Genomic DNA, 18,799 nt, shown 5'->3' on the forward strand with positions numbered 1-18,799 from the left:
AATGGTGAAACAAACCCCTATTTTGTAATGTTTAAAGATACTGTAATTTAAACTGATGCATGGTAGATGGGAATGTTAATTATTATTATTCCAAATATAAATTATGGTTATTGTTACAGATCCAGAATTGTGGATGAATATATTCCCATTTTGCTAAATTTAAAAATATTTATATGCATGTTTTGAGGCTGGTTTGTGGTATATGTAAGTTTATGGTAAATATAGGATAGTCCATATGGACAAAATTTTTAACACCATTTGAGGGTTATACATGGCACATTATTTAGGTATTCAATGATATGCTTGTTAGCCTATTCTATGAGTATTATTATGGTCAGACTCATAAACAGAAAAAGAAGTATATCTAATCCCAAAGAACTCTGCAATAGGGGAAAGTCTTGGAAAAACCTATTGGGATAACATAGACAGTAAGGAGTTTCTCATTAAGGCATGCCTGTCCTGAATGATTCAGCTGTTCCCAGAAGTTTGCTGCTGTGAAATATACCAGAAGTTTTAGCTTAGAGAACTGCTTTTAATAGGAACAATTAGGTCTTGAAACCAAACCACATTTACTTTGGGATACGAAACTTCAAACTGGTGAGGACGACATATGAAGGAGCTAACGGTCTCCGTATTATGTAACTTTACATTATACTGTATTAATTTGCTTTTAATATTTATATAACTATTTACAAGGAAGATCTCTAAGCTTCTGATGTGGTTAATAATGTATACTGCCCTGGAAAGAAGGAAGAGGAAGGAAGGAAAGAAGGAAGGGAGGAAGGAAGGAAGCAAGGAAGGAAGGGCCAGCCTAAAACTAGGGTGACCAACCATCTTGGTTTGCCAAGGACTGACTGGGTTTCCAGAACACAAGATTTTCAGTGCTAAAACCAGGCGTGTAATGGGTCAACACAGTTAGACACTCTGTCTTAAAACCTCAAAGTACGTTCTTGAGTTTCTATCTCATTTTACCTTCCAATTTCCCTATTAGGTAATTAAAAATAGATATTTGCCCCCATTTTGTGGATGAGGATGCTGAGACAAACAGTATGGGCAAGATGACAAAGTCCATCAGTAGCCTAGTTGATTTTAAAACTGTGCTTCCCTTCTGCTTGATTTGAGTAATGTATCCCATTAAGCCACTCTCGTTAATCCAAGAATATATTTGATTGGGGCAGGGAAGAGGAAGAGATGATAAATGATTCTCTACAATCATTTATATCTTGTAAGTTCTTTTTCTACCAAGGCTTGTCTCCACGACTGGAAGTAGAGTTAGAGTCATGTATTGCTTTGGAATTTTCTTGCTATACAAGCCAAGGAGCTTAAACCACTTGCCAGTCAGGTAACAAGGAATTAAAGGTCCATGCCGGAGGGAGGGACCAAAGCCAAGCTGGTTTGGTTGGCATAACGTGGATGACTTTGAGGGGGAAAATGTGGAGTTGGTGCCCTGCAGCTATCCTAATTGGCATCTGTGAGCTAATTTGAAACAGCTGCCATTTCTGCTAGAGCTGTACTATCCAATATGGTCGCCACCAGCAACTTGTAGTTACTGAGCACTTGAAATGTGACTAGTGTAAAATACACACAAGATTTCAAAGACTTAGTACCAAAAAAGAGAGAAAATATCTCATTAATAATTTTAGATTGATTATATGTTGAAACAATACTTTTGATATATTGAGTTAAATGAAATTATTAAAATTAATTTTACCCAGGTATTTGTTTAATATAGCTGCTAGAAAATTTTAAATTATATATGTGGCTCATCTCGTATTTCTTTGCACAATGCTGTTCTAGATACTTTAAATTCATCTGCCAGAAAATTGTCATAATAAATACACAAGTCTATTAATGTGCAACTGCATTGCCATATGTGACTGCCTTGTTGTTAGGGCTATCATGTGACGTCAACTCCAATCATGCTGGCTTTGTTTAGTTCTTCAATAAGCCTATGAATTATAATCCTAATAAAATGTTAGCATTTGTCAATCACTTCCTGTATGTCAGGCATGTTCTAAATGCTTTGTATATATTAACTCGTTTAGTCCTCATGGTCATACTAAAACGAAGATGTTATTACACCTGTGTTAGAGAGGGGACATACAAGAACAGAGGAGCTGAGCAGTTTGTCAAAGGTCTTTTAGTACATGGTAGAGTTGAGGTTTGAATCCATGCAGAACAGCTTGAGAGCCCACTAGGTTACACAGCCTTTGCAGAGTCACTGAAAAGCTGAGAAACTGGACATACAAAAATGTGCCTCCCCAGGGACTGTGGAGACTGAAGGACCAATACAGACATGATACTCATGAGGCCTCTGTAATGTAACTGGTACTCTTGGCTTTAGTTCTGCCAAATCAAAATGGTCAAAAGACTAGAAATATCTTAGATTTTTGGAATGTGGTAGTCTATCAGCTAGACAGACACCTTTTATTTAGGATCTCTGATTATGCTTGGACAAATAGATAAAGATTTTGGATGTAGGATCACCATTAAGCTTTTTTCAAGTCCTGAAAGGGCTTAAAAACTAAATATGACAGTTTTCTCTGGAGGAACCAGTAAGTTGGGCAGGGACAGGACACAAGGCTTGTCACAGACTGTTCCAGAGAGCTCTTGTTCAGGGTCACTGTGCACTTTATCCCTCTTGGACCCTCAGTCAGAGATCCTTCCCGGCAATGAGGCAAAAGGCCAATTCAACTAGTTCATAGTCAAATAAAAGGGTGGGGACATTAATTGAGATGTTTCAACACTTCTAAACTAGTTCATAAAATTAGCTAAGAGATGGATTATTCATAGCCCCAAGTGACTGTGCTAGGTTCCCGCAGTGTCGTCAAGCGGAGTATTACACATTTGCCTCAAGCAGGGGTAAGAAATGAACTGCAGTTCCATCAGTTCCCAAGTGAAATTCTTCCCCACGCTTTCATCAATCCTTTTCCAAGACAAACCATGCTTATACAGTTGATCATGATGGTCTCATCGGGGGCCATTCGTTTTTGCTGTCTTACACAGCTTAAATGTTTTGGATGAGTGACTATTCTGTTAAAAAAAAAAAAAAAGAACAGAGAACAACAGATTCTGCTGATCGACCTGATTCTGCAAGTCGCAAACCTCTCTGCACAAAAAGAGGGGTTGGTAGCTGTTTCCCTGTTTTGTTTAAGACATTGATTCACACCTTAAAGTACAAAAAGGCATGTTTTAAAAGTATGCTTAGATAGGACAAGCATGTTCAACCCTTTTGTTTGGGGGCTGTCATAGTCTAACATTAGCGTTGGTATTAAAATGCATTTTATCTCTTACAGACTCTGCATCCTCTAGACATAAAACAGAAAACAATATTATATCCAATTCTCAATTTCCCCATTTGATTCCAGAAATCACTGCTTGCTTCCCAAGAGACAAATGAAACTTACGCTCTCAGGACAACCAGAAAGCTGTATCCAATGCACATAAGCCCCACCAGAAAATAGGAGAGCGGCAGCCTGAAATTCATCCATCCGATCGTTCGTTTATTGTCGTAATAGCCATAAAAGAGGACGGAATATTGAGCCAAGCCCTGAAATCCAACAACAAAGCCACTTAGCAGATGCTGTGAAGAGCAACTCAAAGAAAAAGATCAACTCTTAAAAAGAATAACAGAATGACATTGATTTTCAAACTTGGGAGATGGCTCTGACATGAGCCCTATTGTGTTATTTCATAGAGTGGATATTTCAGCTGCTACATTGATTGGCAGCCTCTCAGTTTACTGGAAATTCAGGGGCTTCTTAATAGACCAAATTTGTAACCAAATACAGGCTTGCTCAGCTGTGGAGCCATTACCGTGAAATGCCAATTGATTTAAACATCAAAACACACTTCATGGTGTCCTTAGATTTACAATTTGAAGAGCTTGCTTAATATCAGGGGGAGGATCTGAAACGTGTTTCCTCAAAGTGCTACGGCAGGTTTCCACTTCCAGTCACCTGAGCCACAGTTACATTGGTTCTCCTTAAACCACAGAGGCCGTGTCTCGGCTCACACTTAGCAAAAACAAAGAGCAGGTGAGATTAACTGGAACCAATCTACACAACCTTCTATTCATCAAGGCTGTTATAGCATTCTCCAATAATAAGCTCTTTCCTAAAAATTATCTGCCAGGGTTGGAATCACCATCTCCCAAAGCCCCCTGTGTAACCTCTCTTTGCACACAGAACAGTGGCGTCTTCTGATGCGGCCTCCCTGTAACATTCTTCAGCTTTCTCTCTCTCGTATTCACTGTGTTTTTCACCCTCAGCATTGAAGCACTGTTTCCTATTACTATATATCCACTTTCCCAGCTTCTCTCTGACTTCATCTCTCTAGCGATAACTTAAATTTACTATGTTTTGTGAAGTGAGAAGATAACTTGCCAATGTGAGGCTTCCTCTTGAGGTCAAGGGAGTCACCCTTTAATCTTACAAAATCCAATTGGCTGCCTTGAACTTCATTTATACCAAGCCAGGGACTTTGACGCCCATTACTGAAGAAGGGAGGAAAAGAATTGGGGGAGGATGGGTGGACGAGGAAGAGGAGGAGGTGCCCTCGAGGCTAATTTCCAGAGGAAGAGTTCAGAGAAGTAATTTAGAAAATTGTTTTAAACAAAGATCATACCTAGCTCAAATCAGAGGCCAATGGAGATCTGGGAAAACTATTGGTTTCAAAATTTGCAGCATATTTATATTTTAATAGCCTGTAAGAATTAGCAAGAAAAAAATTTCCAGAAAATCTTAGAAGAGCTCATGGGCTTAAGTAGTATCAGGATGGTACGAGAGGGGTGTAGGTAAAAACCGAAGTGCTTCCGAGCACCTCACCTACCTATATTTGCATTTTTCAACCCAAAAGAAAATTTTGGGCTAAACAACTGGTAGAAACCACAAATAGGGGAAGCAAGTGGACTAATCTTGTGTCCATGATAGGAAACCAAATAGATGTGGATTGGCCAACTGCCCAAGACCCAGAAATCATCCCAGGAGAATCATCATTGGCAGGATTTCCCTGCACCAGGTTCCATGACATCTTGTTTGACACTTATCTAGTTAAGGTCTCTGCTTCCTCTCAGCTATTTCAATCCAGTCTCCTTCTATTCTGTCCCAAACCCTCAGACTGGCCCTCCTGTCCCAGGGTAACAATAACAGAACCTGGTAAGTATAGGTACTTGCCCTCTTGTCTGGTTTAAAGAGATCCTGAACTGCTTATTTTTTTCCCATGAGTACAACACATATTTTCCAAATTCCTCTATTTTTCCCTGCGACTGAACTTTGCCCCATTTCCTTGCCACCATCCTGATACTTGGTGATCACGTTTGCAGTAATAATATCAATCAGTAAATTTTGTTGAGCATTTAGCATTTACTGAACACGCTACTTCATCTCACAGAATCCCCCAAGAACCTGTGAAGTTGCAACTGTTAGGGGCAATTGTTTTCCTCCACTTGATGTTTCCTTCTATGTGGAGAAGATCTACAAATGTAACACTCCCAGCCTCTCTCCACTACCTCACCCTAGCCCCAGGGAGGAGAAACTACTCTGATAGTAGAGCATGGATGAAGAAATGGGGACAATGTGGCTCACCTTTCTTCCTCCTCCTGAAAGAGCGCATGCTGTGCTCTGTCCCTGCAGGGGGAGTCCTGTCCTGGTCTAGGGCTGCTGGGTAGAAAGGTCTGGCTGTGAAGCCCACTTGCCCAGAAAAAGAGGCCACATTCTTTAATATCAACAGGAAGGGTGACATGTTGACCTTCATCTGTCTAACCCTTTGTCTTACTTCTGGTGAGCTCACGACCCAGTTGGACAAGGTAGGGGGTGTTATTTACCATGACTCCGCTGCCCAACAAAGACTTGATAGCTGCTAGCCCTACACCTATTTTACAGATGGAGAAACTGAGCTTTAGAGAGGTGAAATAATTTGCCCACATTTACATAGCTAGTAAGTGACAGAATGTGAACTTGAACTGGCTCTGTCCATTTCAAATTCATGTCCTCGACAGCTGTGCTATACTGTTTCTCCTATGCATTCTTTGCCTACCAGGCCTTGTATCGTGCTGACGCCCTACCTTCCCAGTAAAACAAAGAAATGAAAAACCCAACCAACCCAGCAGGGCCTTTAGACTTATACTTCTGGATTGGTCCATGGTGGTACCAGGACCTCTTGGAAAGGACCTGACCACTCCTTTTGAAAAGATTTCAAAGGGACTCGTCTCCACATACACAAACATTATAACCTGACATCTTTTTCTAATTCATAATGACAGTATTGGGATTAAAAGACACCTCCAAAATAACGTGAAAGGAGAATGTAGATATATAACAAGCATCTGGTGAGCTTGTTAGGTTAGCACAGTAGCTACTGGAGCATCTTAGCTCATCTGGTGTATGCACCGTTCAATGTATGTTCAATGGCTGACCCTTCATAAATATTAGATTGTAACCAAAAGGGATAAAGGTCCTTTTTTTTTTTTAAATCCTGACTATTTCACAAAGGTTTCTTCAGTTTGCCTATCACTACACATGCAGTCAAGCATGTAAATGAAAGAGGTACTATTGAAGAGCACAATTTTTTTTTTTTTTTAAAGATTTTATTTATTTATTTTTTCCCCCCAAAGCCCCAGTAGATAGTTGTGTGTCATAGCTGCACATCCTTCTAGCTGCTGTATGTGGGACGCGGCCTCAGCATGGCCGGAGAAGCAGCGCGTCGGTGCGCGCCCGGGATCCGAACCCGGGTCGCCAGCAGCGGAGCGCGCTCACCCAACCACCAAGCCACGGGGCCGGCCCGAAGAGCACAATTTTAAAAAAGCTTTATCCAATCCATCTTGGTAGCATATTGAAGGGTGGCTTTAAAAACTAGTTGAAAGGCTTAAAAGAGGAACACCCCTCCCATTCCACCCAGTTGGCCCACTGCACTCCACGTATCGTTCCCTTTCCCTTAAAACTCCACAGCAGAATCTGGAAGTGACTAAAATAGCAATGACTCCTAGCCTAGCCATGGTTCTATTTGGTTTCCATGTCAGCACGCATGGCCTTCCCCGTGGGAGCACTCTCCCTCTCCAAAATCTGTGACAGAGAAACCACAGTCAGAGCCAAGTCTCAAATGAGCACAGAAAATTCTCATTCAACTCTGGGTTCCATGCTTGCGCATCATCTGTTAAGACTCTAACTTCTGTTTAAATGCTGCTGCTGGTCTAGTCCATAGTCACTGACACATTTCCACAAGAAAGAGAATGTTTTGATCTGTGGTTGCTAGGAATCAACTCATATGTTTATTTATCTAACTAACTTTTATTGAGAACTTACTATTTGCCAAATACTATGCATAGATGGAGTAGGAGACTGGATTACAGAGTCCTCATAAAAAAGTTCTGCATGCAAAATATCCCCTTCATAAGTGTTTGTCACCTGAAATTATATTAGAACTCCATCCCTTTGTGTTTCTCATGACTATAAATAAATACTCACTGTGAAAGATAACATTCTATCCCCAGGATGATAAAGGAGTTTCACCATCCGTAGAAATTCTTTTTAGTTTGTGGTAATTGTCAGACCCATTATTTTGAAAAAAATCATGAAGTCAAAACTGGTGAGAAAGAAAGATATAATTTCTGAACCACGCCTGCTGAGAGTATGTGAAGGAGAAGTGGTACCACACTAGTTGGGGTATGTTTCTACTTTTCTCTGAGCTGTTATCATTTCTACCTTCAAGTTAAAGAAAGTTTCGAGTGTGGATGAAAGACAGGGAATGACATCACTTAATATCTGATAGCATGGGACACAGGAGGGAAGCAAGGAGTCACAAGGCTAACACTACCCTGACCAAACCTCGCTTAACTTCACAAGGACAGCAGTCAGCCTGGCACTTGTGGGGTACACGCTGAGATCCAGCCCATGGCCACCCTCCTTCTCTCCAACCAGACTTGCCAAGCTTCCACCCAATGCTTGGTTCACCTCTGAGTTTCCTTTCCTTTTGCTACAACCCAGATCTAGAGTTATGAAACTGACTCTCCATGGCTCTTAGCATGTAGATTACAGAGGAAGCTAGGCTGAGCCTTAGCAGATCTAATTTCAGTAGAGGGAATAAACTTCTACCTGTCTATAGGACTGAGACAGTGAGCTCTGGCCCTCCAAACGCTGTGAAATAGACAGTTTCTTCCGGTGCCCATCCATAAATCAATGCCCTTGTCCCTCTGCCTCCTTCCCAGCCAGCTGGTGCCCCGTTCCCCCGTCTGGCTTGTGGATACCATGTCTCACTGTCAGGGCTCCCTCTTCCTGTTTTCTTGTCCCTCCAAGAAATGGGCATTTTTCATGAGCTAAATATCCTCAGTGGGCATTTGAAGAAAGAACCATTTATTAAACATCTACCATGTGCCAGGCATTGTGCTAACACTTTACACACACAATCTCATTTATTTTTTACACCAGCCTGCTGGGTAGGTATTAATACTACTATTTCACACATGACAGTTAAGAGGCCCAGAGTGGTTGTCTAATGTCTCACAGGGAGTATGTGGCAGGATTCAAATGTAAGTCTCTAAATCCCATGACTGAGTTCTTTTCATCATGCCACACTGTATTGTTAACTATGCTGGCTTCTGTAAAGAGCACTGCCTCTTGTGCCCCGGTCCACAACTGACACTAATGGTGGGAATTCTAGATCCTGTGCCCAATGCCCACTATACATCTCACTCCACTTGGGTGTCCCTCCGGAACCTTGAACTCAGCACACTTAAAAAGTTGCCCCAAACCTGCTTCTTCCTCTTATCTGGTGGAATGACACCACCAACACCAGCCAGTCACCTCAGCCAGAATCCTGGGTATTTTCATTATCTTCCCATTTTCACCCATAAGCCATGTACAGCCACTTGCTGAGTCCTGTGGTTTCTGCCTCATTATCATTTCTGCTACTGATCCCTTCTCTGCACACCACTGCCATTTACAGGCCTCTCTGCCTCCATCTCACACCAAGTCCAACCAAGCCCATACCATGTTCACAAAGAATCTCCTAAAGGGTAACTCTGACCATATTTCCATCCTGCTTCAACACTTGGAGCTCTCCACTGCCTACAGAATAAAGTTACTCCTTAGCATAATGAACGAAATTGTCCTTCCTGGTTAGACCCCTTTCTTTGGATGACACACTCATCTTTCACTACTCTACTCTCTCCAAATACCAGCTTTGCTGAATCACTCGTGGGTATTGGATGCAGAGCACCATTTTGTGCCTCCATGCCTTTGTGCATACTGATCCCTCTGCTTGGAACACTGCTCCCAGTTATCCTCCCCATTTCAGAGCCTAGTTTATTCCTAATCTTACTTTAAAACTAGTTCAAGATACCTCTGTAAAGCCTTTACTAATGTCTAGACCAGAGCCAGTTGTTACGGGGGAATAATTGGTGATTTCCTTCTGGTGCACGAAGCTCCACTAGATGGACTACTCCTCAGCCCTCCTCCTTTCCTTTACTCATTCTGCCCCAGGGGAGGTATAGTGACTTCCCTGATCTGTAAATTTGGAACGAATTCACTGGGCTTGCCTAGCCCGAGTATAACTTTCTTTCTATAGGAAATAAGCTGTAAGTTGGACTAATTTGGGGTTCCATATTAGCAAGGCCATTTGGCTAAGAGTCCCAGGTTGGCCCTCCAATTTGGCCTCTATTAGCAATGAATGTGGGATTTTGGTGCCCATTTGCCTCTCCTTTCAAACAAATTATCAAAACAGAACTCAGATGGGAAATAGAGTGACTGTTTACTGGGTCCTCTCAGGATTCCCAGAAACTAAACTGCAGTAAACTCCAACACTGAACCTTCCCTCCATTATGCCTCTGTGGGCCTAGGACATATATCTGTTAGCTTGAGATTGTCACATGGTATGGCAATTGTATGTCTGCACATCCAATTAGACCACAAGGTCTCTGTGGGCCGGGAATACATATTAGTTATCTTTGTATTCCTAGCATCTCACATTCAATTTGTGTTTGTGGAATGACTGAAGGAACAGAGAAACTGCTTCTGCTGGTTGTTAGCAATCCTCAGTTAGATTAAGCTCCTTCAAATTATCATCTAAACCACCCTTTTCTATTTTTTTGCTGTCTTCTACCCATTTTAATAAAATAGAGTGAATCACTCAAGACAGTAACATGACAATAACAATCTATGTTGGGATTTAATGAATCAAAACACCAAGAAAGTGTCTGAGAGACACCAAAGCTGGCAAAATGTCTTAATTTTTCTACTGTCTAATTGTCTAAAACTCTTACAAAATGAGATAATCTCAGTGCTATTAAATGAGCTGCTATGTATGATTTCTTCACACATAAAAATGGTTTTTTTGTTTCACAAGGTAGAGATTAAAAGCAGTATATTATGGAGTTTTGTTTTTCAATTGACTTCTGGATTTGTGAATTCATACATGAAAAGAGATGTGTGTGGTTATCTGGACATAGCCTGTACTGGGAATTACTTTAGTATTATCTATTTAAAAAGGAGATTTTTAATAAATAAAAATACAAAAAAAAAAGGTAGAGAAAATACTGAAACTACTTGGAAAAAATGAATTGAGTTCAGAAATTTTCAATCCCATATGAGCAGTATACATTTTACTTCTAGTATTTAAGATTAATGAATGTAATTAATTTAAAGTACAATTTATAAGCAAATAATATCTACTGGAGATATATGATGCCGGAACATAAGATAGAGTTTTTACTGAATTGCTTTCAAATGTTTGTAAATTTTAATAATCTATTTGTCACAGCAGATGTGTTAGACCCATAATTTGGTGACGTTTATTTGTATTACAGACTATAATTTCACAGGTCATGAGGTTTTAACCTAACTCAATGGCTCAGCTTTAATCTATTAGGTTGGCTGTATTTAGATATCAGCAAATTCCTACTAGGTAAATTGAGGGCTCCCAAACAATCTTAGCCTCTCACCTAGACATACTGATAGAGTCTTACTTGGTCTCCTCACCTTCATCTTGCCCTTTTCCAATATGTTGACCTTTTCAAAATCCAAGTCTGACAATGCCACTACCTACCCACCATCCACTTAAATTACTTTCAATTGCTCTGAGAAAAAAATAAGTATCATGGCCTAGATTCTAGAAGGTCCCACCTGGTTTGATACACTTCTATCTCTCCAATGCCATCTCCCCTTGATATCCCTTCACATTCTGAGCTCTAGTTTCACTGGCTGTCATTTGGTCCCTTGAGTAAAGCAGCCCTCTCTCACCACAGGGCCTTTGCACTTGCTGTTCTCATTACCTAGAATGCCTCTTCCTTCTCTCAAATGGGGAGCTGTACTGACTCTTCAGAGCCCAGTTCAAATATTACTTTCTCAGAAAAACTTCTGTTATCCACCTCCCTTAGGCCACAAACCAGGTCAGGTTCTCTGCTATACATCCTCTTAATACTATTTACCTTTCTTTCAAGCACTTGGCACAGTTCCAGTTACATTCGTTTCTGTGATTATTTGATTGCTCTACTGTAAGTTTCTGAGGGCAGAGACCTTGTTGGATTTTGCTCACCTTTGCTTAATGCCTGACACTACCTGGCTCCCGCCAAATGGTCAATGAATGCTCACTGAATTCACGAAAAGAAGACTCGTTTCTGTGATCACATCCAAAGAAAGGATGCTGTTTTCGTGTTGTGAGTCTTGCATCAGGGTCATAGGTACCCCAAACTTTTGCAAAAAGAAAGCTCATCTTTGGTTTGGTCAGGTGCAGCTTGAGGGAGGTGCTGAAAACTGAAAGTTGTTGCTGAGCAAAGAAAGCACTGATAAGACTGCAGATTATCGGTTCTCCAAGTTTAGGAGGACAAAAGGATACCAAGAAAGCTAAAAGCAGACCCAGCGATCTCTCCTATCACAAGCTATAGCTGTGACATTCAGAAGTCCTGGAGTAGCAGGTTAAAAAGCCTGTGAAGCAAGAGAAAGAACCTATGACTGAGAACAGAATATGAGATGCCTCTTCTTTTCATCAAACCTCATGAGCCTATTCAGCCAGAGGGACCTGCACTGGACACTGAGGAAGTGAAGCAAATATAGAAGCCAAGGGTGGACAGCCCTTAGATGCTGCCAATCCCAGTGCCCTGTGCCTGAGCAGCACCCACCTCTGCTCAGTCAAGTCTTCAAAGGAGTCTTACTATGTATTCAGCTGAGAAGATCCTCACCCTTTCCAGTCTCATCATCTCCATTCCAGGGTAGAATCATATCTCTGGGTGGAATCGGGAATCTACAAGCCTAGCTTTGCCCCCAAGAGGCTTAGCAGTCTGGCTTGGGGTCTTACTTTTGCCCTCACCAAGGGCTTATTTATGATCTAGGAGTTCAGTCTCTGCTGAACCAGCCTAGGCTAGGCTGAGGCAATGGCTGTGGCAAAGAGGTCATGCTAGTGTATTTGAAGCTTGTTGAAACTAAACAACAACAGCAACAGCAACAGTTCTGATCTAAAGTAGAGAAGCCAAGTCACATTTTCAGAGCCAACAGACCCCCTATAGCAGCCATACAGGTGTGCTGCTCAGATCTCCTTCAAAAGACAGCCTTCAGCTGCCACCACTTTGGATTCACCAGAATGGATCGTCATGTGTTCATCCTGAGACCACATCTCCCCAGGCGACCCCCAATGACTGAGCATGGTGAGGAATACTAGAGCCAGGTTGTTCCTGAGTGATATGGGAATCTTCCAGTGGACATTCTTGCTTGGAAACTCACCATTAGCCTGACCAAGATGTTTTCAGAACTGTACTGTAATCTGAGACTCTTCTTCCTCAATATTTCTTCCCTCGCTCCCTTCACAGGTATCAGACCTGCTTTGCCGTCTGAAGACTCTCCCCACCTACTCCTGCTCCTTCTCCTCTTTCTCATTTATAGGCATTTACCCCCAAATTTCTCCTGCATCTAATATTGTTTTGGTGTCTACTTCTCAGGAAACCTAAAATGATTCACCCTTCCTAAGGGATCCTTGAAAATAAAGATGTATTTAAACTACTAAAATAACCTAAAGAAAAGATGTGTTATTCCATATGTGAATCCAAAAATATCTCTTCTAAATGTGGCCAGTACAATAGAGATGAAGGAACTTGAGAGAACTGAGATAAGTCTGAGAGGAGACATTGTTACTTTGGAAGATTATTACTTAAAAGAACTGCTGATGCTGGTAAAACAAGGAACTGAAGTGCTGTTTGTTAAAATTCAGAATATCTGTGATAGTCTCCTTGAGACAGTCTATTCTCAAGGACAAGATGTGGCAAAAGTGGGCAGGGCAGAGTAGTAGGCTTGGGATGATATTTTAGAGTAAAACAAACAATTTGACATTACAGTCAGCCACATTTTAGCTTGAATTTCAGTGCCTCCTCTAGTTATCTGTACTGTCTTTGGCAAATTAACTAACCTCTCTGAGTCCCAATTCCCTCAACTATAAAAAAGATTATTGGGGCTGGCCCAGTGGTGTACTGGTTAAGTTCGCATGCTCCGCTTTGGTGGCCCAGAGTTCACAGGTTCGGATCCTACACACCGCTCATCAAGCCATGCTGTGGTGGCGTCCCACGTACAAAATAGAGATGTTACCTCAGGGCCAATCTTCCTCACAAAAAACCAAAAACAAAACAAAAACAAAAGAGATTATTGATGTTCATCTTGAAGGGTTATTATGAAGATAAAATTTAATGTATATGCCTGCTTAACCCACAAAAGGTGTTCCCTCTCCTCTCCTGCCCCTTCTAGGGCTTCCCCCTCCTCCCACATCTATGAGGACCAGCAGAAAAGGGGAGGCAAATTTGACTCACCATTTATCCACATACAATGTACAAGATGCCCTGAAGCTGGAAAGCTAAATGCATTACCTTTTCATCTTCACCCATATGATCTCACCATCTGATATCATCTCAAGCTCCTTCCAAATTCCACCTCAGTTCCTCCCTCTCTCCCTTACAAGAATATCAAAACCATAGCGTCTCTTCCTCTTTATCATTCCTACATCATTCTTGTGTCTCCAAGTATCTTGCCAACGAAGACATCCTCTTCTTACTGACTTAAAACTCATTTTCCTAATTCTACTGTTTCAAATAACACCATTTCTGCCAATTTGATTCATAGCATACATACTAGACAATCTCCCAATTTCTTACTATTTTAGCAAAATATATTTCCCTCCTAATGAGTAAGACCCATCACTAGGTACTCAATAAAAGGATCAAAAATATGGTGCTTTGTACATGGTGACTTTGAGATGCCATATGACTGGCTGATTTTGCATATATTAAATGGTAATTGACTACTATTAATTAAAGGGAATTTGGATGAGTTGTGATACATGCTTGTAAGTGATAGAACACTGAGATCCAGGAAAGTATTTCCAGGGGGGTCCAAAGGGAAGTTATGAGGTTCCAGCATGAAACTCAACAGAGAAGCAGCTCCTCACAACCTGCCCCACCTCCACCCCAAAGGTTCTCTGAGCCTTCCCATCCTAGAGGCTCCTCTGCCACAAGAGGTCATGCTTGCATCTATTTTACAATGTTCTATAAATTTCTTTCTGCCTTCCTTCACTTGTATCTATATGGGATTGCTTAGCTAAGCTGGCGCATTAACCTTTTTAGATGCAACAAACCAACCCATGGCCCAATTAGATGGTCCAGGCACCAGTCACGGAAGTGCAGAATTCTGAGTTTTCAGGGACGTCAAGGACATTTGGTCAATGGTTTCCTCCATGGTTCCATGATAGACGAAACACTGGGCTGTCCACTTAGATCATCTTATAATACAGAGTGGGTGCCCCTATGAGGTAATTGTTCAGAGGATCAAGTAAAGAACTCAGGCAAGAGTAAATATCAAACCTTTCTATTTGAGAAGCTAATTTGGGAATTGCATGTTTATTATGAAAGGTGAAAATGGGATTCAACTTTTTCAACTCCTTCCCCCATTGTGAGATAGACATAGCATTAAGTGGAATCAGTGTGCATTCCAGAAATAGTCAGTGAGAAGGATGTTGGAAATTGTGACAGGAAAATTACTGATGTGATATAGGACATAGAAAGAGCACTAGACTAGGAGCTACTTATTAGCCATAAGACCCTAAACATGCTTCTGTGACTCAAAGTTTCCCTAACTTTCTAATGTGGGACATGGGATGGAAGATTTCTAAAAGCACTTCTACCTCTAAAAATCTCTTATTTTGTGATACATGCCAAATAATTGAGTGGTTACAGTGTGCAGAAAAATTAAGAAAGGCTATAAGTGAATAATATCATTTTAATGACTTTCTTACTTTTTCTTGGCCTTTTAATATTCTCTCATCACCTTAGAATTGTTTGTCAGGCAAGCCTAAAATTATAAAGAAAAATGAATATCATAGGATACTCTGGTTTCTGTCTTCCTCTATCCACCTATAAGTAGTATTTCATCAAACCGGACATGAGAGAGCTGTCGAGGGCAGTAATAAACTCTTGGTGAGCTCACTTACTGTGCTTAGCTTTCCCTTTCCCCTAGCTTCCTCTTCATCTTCCTCCACTGATTAATATCTTTCAAATCTCAAATGGACATTTTTTTCCAAAACTTTTTATTTCAGTTAGTTGACCAATTTATAAATGCTTAAACATTAGAAATATATATTTAAAAATCCAAAGGCCTTTTGTTCATATTTTTAGTTCTTCCTTCCTCTGGTATGACTAAAATATCAGAAAATGTCAATGATATATTATTAGTTCTTGTTCTTATTAACCAGCCTGGAAGTTTATTATGTTGCTAATTAAAGGAAGAGAATTAGAAATAAAAATAGTTTCAAAGGACATAGCAATAAATTATTTGAAATTTAAATGAGAGTGGGAGGGAGAGGGAGAGAGAGAGATGGAAGAAGTAAGAAGTGATAGAAAGGCGAAACAAAAGGTAAGAAGTAAAATCTAACTCAACGGCCATCTCCTCGATGAAACCCAGACCCTCCCAAGCAAAATTAACAACCACTTTCTCATGGCTGCCCATGATTTTTTTTTTCATTTTGCTATCTTAGTGCACGATGTATTGTATACTATTTGCCTATGTATCTCTCTTCTGTCATGAGTACCTTGAGGTCAAGAATCATGTCACATTCATCTTTATAAAGCCAGCGCATGTTTACATTCAATAAATAAATGCCGAATTGAAATGAAAGGCAGGGGTGTTTTAAGATTCCAAATGCCACAAAGTCAGAGCTGCCATCATGCCTTCTGCTTATGAGATAGCTTGACTGGGAACCTTTCTTAAAATGGACATTTTCTGATACTGCTCACACAAATTAATTTCTATGGTTCTTATCTCAAGGCTCTCCAAATCCTCCGCCTTACTCTGGATTGTCGGTCAACAAGATTCTTTAAGCCTCTACCGGTTGGGTATATTAGAGGTTTCAAAGAAGATGTAGCAGATGCTATCCTCTCTTTAGGAAGCTCACAATTTAGGGGAGTGGAAGGTAGAATTCAAAACATCTGTGAAATATATATATTAACACTGTGAATGTGAAAACTATGTATTCTTTTTCTGTCCTTCCTTCATTCCCCAGTCTACATAAGATTTTATGCTCATTTGCTACTCTTCAAAAATTCTTTGAATATCATTTCCCCGATCTCCACCTTGCTACTTTCTCATTCCATACACTTTCAAATATTTCTAGTCTGGTTACTATTTAAAAACAATGTGTGGAATTGAATAGTTGTCACAGACTTGCATCATGCTCCGAAATGATTTTTCAATGGGCAGGAATGAGTCTCTGCCATAACAATAATCCCCACACAGGGCAGCTCAGAGAGTAATACTTATTTTAGCATTACAGTGGAGTAATGCTCATTTGGGTACCACAATTGAGTGATACTCATATTTAGAGTATTATTTAGAAGTTAGAATATAGGATTGTTTAGTATTTAGTATTTAGCTTTACTTGGTATTGACTATTTGGTAATACTAGCTAGAACCGCTGAGGAAGTGAAGAGGTTAACATGAAATGTAAAAGTTCTAATTCCCTAAGAATCTAACAAGATTTTCCAAAAGGCGCATTCGCAAACTTCCTTTGCTCTTTTCCAAAGTTAGAGATAAGAATATTTGCTTCAAGTCTTTGAACTCTGAGGTCACCTTCACTCAGTAATCTATATTTCCATTTAATCATATTATCATATTCCTAAACCCGAATTCACTTTTTTTTTCTTTTCCTTTCTTTCTTTTTTTAAATAGAAGGCAGGGACATCTCTCTTAAGACCTTCATCCAGCCCTGGAAAAGGAGGCCATGGGCTTTCAGAGAGTAAGGAAATATCCGTCCTCCTACCAGCAGAGCCGTGTGGACACTCACATTGAAGTCGTACAACACTCCAAAGTTCGCTGCAGATGCCTCTTCAGCTCTGGGAACCGTTTTTCTAGGTAAACTGCCATATGGCAAACCCCAGAGGTACTACATGGAGAAGCAAAGAAAGCAGTTAACAATTGGAAACAAAATCTGAGCCACACGTGATCACAAATGGTTTTGTTTAAAAGCACTTCTGAAACTTTTTCATAGGGACTCTGTGGGTCTCCACGTGGGGTCCCATTTTCTGGGAATCGACTACAAAATCCTGGGTTAAGAACAAAGGGAGTGCTAAGGACCCTGCATTCCAAGTTCACTGGACAGACTACCAGCAATTGGGCCAACCACATTGCCCAGAGGCTTGCTGAGAAGCCCCAGCCAGTACCCACCACCACCTCCAAACTGGTCTCATTTAGGGGAGGTCTGGAAAGGAAAGAGGTGGCCTTTTGAGGGACTATAGTGTTCGAGAAAACTGTCCTACCCACGTCTTTATATGGGAACACCCCTTAGGGGTGGGGATGGAGGGAGATTTCCTCCCTCCTGTCAAGGAAGAGAGGACTCAAGAGACTCACTCACAGAATGTGAGGGTGTCAAGTAGGAGGGAAGCCTGCGCCCTGATTATGATATCTGCTTCACCACTAGTTCAGGTTCACTGCCCTGATCTTGTGCTCCAGATTAAAAGAGAAGTTATTAGGGGCAGAGCCAGCTAGTGAGGGCAAAGAATAGGGTCATACTAGGTGCCATGGTGAGAAATGGAAAAAGTACCCAGGGCAGGCATATGGCTTGCCAAGCAGATGCTGCTGCTTCTGTGAGATGAAAACTTCCTTTCTTTGGGGCTGGGGGGTGGAGGATGAGTGTGGATGGAAGCCTGGGTGCAGAGCCTGACTGGGCAAGGGCTGGAAATCAGCCCCTACTCCTTCCCCTGATACAAGCCCCATGGCTGTCGGGGCAGCCTCCTGGCTTCTTGGAACTGAACAGAACAGAGAGTGGGTTCTACCCATGCTATCTCACCCCAAAGTTGTGGACCACAGAGGACAGAGGAGATTAGGGTCTCAGGCTTGTCCAGGGACATAGTTACTTTGGGCAAAAGGGCAAAGACATCAGAGAAATGCTTAGTGAGGCTGCTGGGTGGAGGCGGCTGAAACATGTAGCCTTGTTGCCAGAAGGTGACCAGTCCTGCCCTGTGGTGGTTCTGTAAAGATAGCATACAGAGTGCCCATCCTCTTTTGTTCTTTCACTGGAGTTGGTAATCATTGCCCAGAAAACAGGATGCCCCTCAGCATCTAACACAACCTGTAGGAATACATCCAATCGGACACATATCAGCTCCCTCCACTACGCATTAGGCATTCTGCAATTTCGTACAGTTGGAACAAATTAGCTACAGCCTTTCATTTCCTCCACATGGAGGCAGCATGGTGTGGGGGAAAGACTAAGTGCAGCTGATAAAACTCCACTATACCCTGCGTCTGACACTAAGGAGCATCATAGTAGCTGGTGGTGGAGT

At 41.2% G+C, this 18,799-nt stretch overlaps 1 protein-coding gene across 1 annotated transcript in view; it reads right to left on the bottom strand.

Moving 5' to 3' along the window:
• The window catches only part of TMC1 (transmembrane channel like 1), a 117,127-nt gene that overhangs the window by 43,997 nt on the left and 54,331 nt on the right, over positions 1-18,799 (bottom strand). Inside the window, exons 9-10 of the mRNA XM_004439650.2 lie at positions 17,302-17,400; positions 3,408-3,550 (exon numbers count right to left, since the gene is read on the bottom strand). Coding sequence (XP_004439707.1) covers positions 3,408-3,550; positions 17,302-17,400 — 242 coding nt within the window. The remainder of the gene's footprint in view (positions 1-3,407; positions 3,551-17,301; positions 17,401-18,799) is intronic.

The sequence above is a fragment of the Ceratotherium simum genome, chromosome 20, assembly GCF_057802395.1.
Source record: "Ceratotherium simum simum isolate JZ-2026a chromosome 20, ASM5780239v1, whole genome shotgun sequence".
Taxonomy (NCBI): Eukaryota; Metazoa; Chordata; class Mammalia; order Perissodactyla; family Rhinocerotidae; genus Ceratotherium; species Ceratotherium simum.